The following is a 6,084-nucleotide window of genomic DNA, read 5'->3' on the forward strand; positions in this document are numbered from 1 at the left end:
CATGGCTTAATTTTTTTTTTTTTTTTTTTAACTTATATTTTTTCAGTGACTTCTTGTATTTTGTTATGGTAAAATTTTCTAGATCCGTTGGTAGAATCTTTTAAAGTACCTTCGAGAGAAGAAACATAATACCTTGAATGTGAAAATGTTAACCTTTGTGTTGGAAAATCTGTGCAGAGACTCCGAATTTGTAGAAAAGATTGTTGCTGATGTACGAGAGGAGCTAGATGCAACAGGTAAGATCGGAGTCTACTCAAGGTTGCTGGAGATAGAAAAATTGCTTTGCACGCAATGTCATAAATTTTACCACCTAGGGTTATGGGGTATGCCTGGCATAGGCAAGACTACCATTGCAGAAGCAGCCTTTAAGCAGATGTCTAAAGACTTTGAGGCTTCCTTCTTTGTGGAAGAATTTTACAAAGAATATCGTAAAGGACGTCCTTACAAACAGCGGGAAGAGTATTTAAAGAAGGTTCTGAAAGGTGGCTCCAGTAAGGAGCCAACCCTCTCATTCGAAACATTACGAAAGAAGAAAGTTCTTTTTGTTCTTGATGATGTGCGCAACCTGATGGATTTCGAGTCTTTCCTTGGAGATGTTGAAGGGGTTAGCCCTGGAAGCGTAATAATCCTAACATCTCGAGACAAACAAGTTCTTTATCAGTGCCAGGTCGAGGATGTATTCGAAGTTCCAAGTCTGAACGAAAAAGAAGCTATACGGTTATTCTCTCGGACCATGTTCCTCCAAGAATGGCCAAGTGATGTTAAACTAATGGACGTATCAAAGAAGATTGTTAAATATGCTGGTGGGAATCCTAAGGCTCTATGCTTATATGGCAGAGAACTGGAGGAGAAGAAGAAACCGGAAGAAATGGAGGCGGAGTTTGAGAAGATGAAGAAATGTCCTCCGCAAGAAATTCTCAGTTTATTCAGAAGCAGCTACGATGCACTTAATGACAATGAGAGGAGTATATTCATGGACATTGCTTGTTTCTTTAATGGCGAACCTAGTGACAATGTAATGCGAATACTCGAAGGGTGTGGGTTCTTTCCACACGTTGGGATTGACCGTCTTGCTGAGCGGTCTCTCTTGTCGATCTCAAAGGAAAAAAAAGTGGAGATGCAAAATTTTATTCAAGACGCTGCCCGTGAATTCGTCAACCAGACTTCAAGGCGTCGCAGACTCTGGGAACCTTCAAGAATCAGATTATTACTAGAAAACGATAATTCCAAGGTACTAATTGTTACGTACATTCTGATATTAAAACCTTGTTAACGTTGTTCATGAATGATTTGGTTCACAAAAATCGTTGTTGCAATTTTATTAAATCGGTTAAGGTCGATTTATTGGGGGTTTTACAGGGAAATGAAGTTATCGAAGGAATTTTCCTTGACACAACAAATGTAGTAACCTTTGATGTTAATCATAAGGCGTTTGAGAATATGTATAATCTTAGACTTTTGAAGATCTACAGTCCAAACTCTGAAACTGCTCAAGAACTCCGACTTCCTAAGGAATTTCATTCTCTGCCTTATGAGCTCAGGCTACTCCACTGGGAGAAGTGTCCGATGCGATCATTGCCTGTAGAGTTTGACCCTCGGCACCTAGTTGAACTCAATATGCCTTATAGTCAGCTTCAATCTCTCTCGGTTGGGACCAAGGTACGACTAAAGTCCCAGAACCACAATTCTTTTTGTAGTTGAGCTATTGTATATATGTGTTTTGTTTTGTTGTACAGAGTCTAGCCAAATTAAGGATGATAAATCTTAGCCACTCTCAGAAACTACTTGAGGTTGACGAGCTCGCGAAAGCTTGTAACCTTGAGAAAATAGATCTTCAAGCTGTAGTGAGTCCAGAGTCGACGACATGCAGTATGACGAGCAGCCGAACATATATCAGAACACGCAAGCTGTTGAGCAGCAAGTCGACCAACCGGCTGACGTCACACCCGCGGATCCTGCACAAGGCGAAGGGCAGAGTCAGTTTCACACACCAACTCCTTGGGCGAGCTCAGACTCCTTCTTCTACTACTGAGGTACTCCGACCCTCCATTTGTACATACCATTTCATTCCTGCATTGTTTCTGTTGTGATTCTTAAATCCTCCTGCAAATTTTTCTTACACAGGAGACTGTGTAATTTAAGTTTGGGGGAGGGTTTGAGATGATGTATCTGATGTTGTGTTCTGTGATTCTTATTTTAATTTTTACACCATATCATATTTGAGTTTGCATCATATCTATTGCATAAAAAAAAAACATAAAAAAAAAAAAACATAAAAAAATCGAAAATCTCCACAAAAACAGAGTGTTCATGTAGTTTGCATTCGCATTTTAGGATTGAGTCTAGTGTTGTGCATGTAGGGTTGTTGCATTTAGCATAGGGGTTGATGATGATTGTAACCTTGTTAGCATGCTGGATTCAATAGGATAGGATCAAGGCCCTTGTTATTAGTTCTTTGATGCTTATTGATTGAACTTGAAAATGTAAAATTGAAGCATGTTTTGAATTGATATCATTCCCTATCTACCTGAACCTAATCTTGACTTGCAATTATCATGTGATGCATTGAAGTTGAACTCATGGATACCATACACATACTTGGATTGTCTTTCACATTTTTACCACCCTTGTCAATCCAAGTAGCTGATTCCCATCTTTGGAACAGTTTCCCGCACCCTTAACCAACCGTTCTTTCAAGTCAATTGTTTTCTTGAGTGTCAGGCCTTTTCCGAGTTGAGCTTGTTAGAAAGTGTTAGGTTCTAACCGACAAGAGTAGGATCCTGTGTAGTTCTAGTTCGCGTTATCCGGACTAGTAGGACTAGGTGAGAACTCGAATTTTGGGTATTGGGTATGGATTTGTGCAGAAAAGTAAAGAAGTGGAAAGTCTTTAGGAGGGGGATGTGTTTACATAGTTTACAAGTCTAGTAAAGGATTTGGGGTGAGCAAAGTAAAAAGAGTTATTGGTTCTGGGCATAAAATAAAAAGATTAGACAAAGAAAAAAAAAAAAAAAAAATAAAAAAAATACTTAAGATGTCTAGAGTCCCTAGAAGGAAAGAAAACGAACCATAGTGATAATAAAGATCTCCCAATCCGCTAGAATGAAAAGAAGTGAACTCTTCCTAAGACTAAGTGTAAAAAGTTTGAGATGAAGTTTCTGATGAAGGGTAGAGATAGGACCAACTTCGGTTTGGAGTGTTCTTTGGGTAGACAGGGCGCTGCTCTTGTATGTATCAGTTGGTTTCAACCTTTAGCCTTCTCTTAAGCTCAACTCCTTTTCGTGAGAGAACCTTGTTCTGTATTGATAAAACCACGTGATGAGGAGACCATCTATGTCTCAAACCTTTACCCTAGCCAAATGAGTTCAATGACATTGTTTAGCTTGATTCACGGTTCTCTGTTAATGAATGTTAAAGGGGATGATTGATAGGATAGCATGTGTAGATTTGAAATAAAGTTCCTTCACCATGCATCATAGAACTAAAAACAAGGACCTTGATTCTAACTACTCTATTCAGCATGTTTTAGGTTCTGAGACCCCATCTTCACACCTCTCTTCCATACTCTGTTCTTGATAGTTTGCTTGAGGGCAAGCAAAGAATAAGTTTGGGGGAGTTGATATGTCTGTATTTTGCATCTCCTTAGCCTGTATTTGTCATGCCTTTAGCTAGGACAACTAGTTGTTTTGCATCATTTTAGAACCTCTTTCGTACATTTTGCATGTTTAGGAAGTTTCTGCATCATTCTTGCATACATTGCGCATTTCGGAGTTTTTCAGGTGTTTAGGAGACGTTGGAAGCGCACACAATCGAGCTGCTCCTCACTTACACAATCGAGCGCTCCTCACTTCCTAAACCGAGCCCTCCTCACTTCCTAAACCGAGCCATGCTCCTCACTCCCTCAACCGAGCCATGCTCCGCACTTCCTAAACCGAGCCCTCCTCAGTTCTACAATCGGGCTGCTCCTCACTTCTACAACCGAGCCATGCTCCTCACTTCCACATTCGAGCGCTCCTCACTTCTACAACCGAGCCATGCTCCTCACTTCCACATTCGAGTGCTCCTCACTTCTACAACCGAGCCATGCTCCTCACTTCTACAGTCGAGCCCTCCTCAGTTCTACAATCGGGCTACTCCTCGCTTCCACAATCGAGCCATCACTCGAGCCACCGGTCTAGGGATTCAGCTTTTGACGTCTTCATGAAAGTTGTAGAGAATTGAGTCATCTTTCCAATGCTGTTTATTTCAAGCCAATCGGAGGTGTGGTTCAGGAGTTATCATCGTTTTAGTGGATACGTATACACCCAGCTCGAGCCACTTTCACAGACCATGCTCGAGCCATTTTCACTCACACCACTGGAGCCACTCCTACTCATTCCACTCGACCTCACTCTAGGGAGAGACGACACACGACTCGACCGCACATGTCAGGAAGACGTTCCGTCTTATGCGCTTCAGGAGATTCCCAAACCGACGCTTCACCTTGTCGTTTTAAGTTTTAGGGATTTACATGTTTTTTACTATAAATACATTTTGTTAAGTCTTGTTTTGGATATCTTAGTTTTTATCTCGTTTTGTTCTTAAGGTTTACCTAGCCTCCAAAAAACGTTCTGAGACTTGTATTTCCGATATCTTTGAGATTATTGAGATTTTGCATCTGATTCCTTTTACAAAGTTGTTCACCTTATTTTTATCCACCTAATGATGCTTGATTCAATGATTTATGTGTTTGCATGCTTGATGATGAATTTCGGATCTGAGTAGTGTAGTAGTTCTTGAGGATGGGATAGATTAGGTGGAGGATCTTAGGATGTAGAGTGTTTAAGCTTTGATTGTATGACTCCCTTCTGGACTAGAATTAGAAATACTAGTTTCTCTCTGATCAATTGGAACTAGGTTTTAGACATCTCCGCACCCAAAAGGTGTTCGATGAAATGTCTGACCAACTAGTGCCAGAGACTTACGTTCCTAGCCTAAGAGATTAGTTGTCTAGGATGTTTGTTGACGTGAATGAACTTGTTTTTCATGCCATGCTTGATCATGTTTCTCTAGCGAGAGCTAGGTTTGGAAGTGGTTGAGTTTGAGTAGCTTTTGTCAAGAGATTGGATTAGCTAAGAAGTGATGCTCATTATTTAGGGATGGTTTGCTTGTGACATGTTAAACACGCTATAGACTAGGATACTCCACCGACATCAATTACTCCCATCCTTAGGACTTCTTTCTTTCTGATTTTTATTACATTCCCGGAACTGTTTCGTTTGTTCATGCTTAGAATCGTTCTCAGTTTCTCTCATTCTTGCTTGCTTCTTGTCATACATTTTCGTTTCTGTTTCTGTAATTCATTTCATTTTGTATTTTGACCATTCTAGGATTGTTAGAAAAAACTCGNGTGACATGTTAAACACGCTATAGACTAGGATACTCCACCGACATCAATTACTCCCATCCTTAGGACTTCTTTCTTTCTGATTTTTATTACATTCCCGGAACTGTTTCGTTTGTTCATGCTTAGAATCGTTCTCAGTTTCTCTCATTCTTGCTTGCTTCTTGTCATACATTTTCGTTTCTGTTTCTGTAATTCATTTCATTTTGTATTTTGACCATTCTAGGATTGTTAGAAAAACTCTCTCTTGAATTGGCTTAACTTGTGATTGCTTGATTGCATCTTGAGTGACTAGCATCATCCCATTTGGATTGACACCTTAAGTATTACAACGCATAAGGTTAATTGAACCTACTAGGAGAAACAAAAATCTTAGTATCAATTTGGCGCCGTTGCCATTTGGGAATCGTTTTGTTACATTTAGGATTTCAAGTTTTGCAAGATTAAGTTCTGTTACACAATCAATCTGAGTACTAACTTGTTTTGGTTTTCTGCTTGTTTGTTTTGCATCTCAGATACCTGTTGATTGCAACCTTGCATGCACACCAGATCAAGAGGGCATCAAAATCTCGTTCCTGTTATTGACGAAATCAATCGGTTGCAACGCCCATGACAGGCTCGTCAACCCACTGATCATCCCGCACAAGTCACTATGGCACAACAGCATGAACCACATCAGGGACCGCGAAACATTGGTGCTGGGG

General features: G+C 40.2%; 1 protein-coding gene across 1 annotated transcript in view; it reads left to right on the forward strand.

Moving 5' to 3' along the window:
• LOC104772842 (probable WRKY transcription factor 16) overlaps positions 1-6,084 on the forward strand; it is an 11,186-nt gene that overhangs the window by 1,550 nt on the left and 3,552 nt on the right. Inside the window, exons 2-4 of the mRNA XM_010497404.1 lie at positions 178-1,231; positions 1,360-1,659; positions 1,737-2,077. Of these exons, the coding sequence (XP_010495706.1) occupies positions 178-1,231; positions 1,360-1,659; positions 1,737-2,077 (1,695 nt within the window). The remainder of the gene's footprint in view (positions 1-177; positions 1,232-1,359; positions 1,660-1,736; positions 2,078-6,084) is intronic.

Source organism: Camelina sativa, chromosome 20 (genome assembly GCF_000633955.1).
Source record: "Camelina sativa cultivar DH55 chromosome 20, Cs, whole genome shotgun sequence".
NCBI lineage: Eukaryota > Viridiplantae > Streptophyta > Magnoliopsida > Brassicales > Brassicaceae > Camelina > Camelina sativa.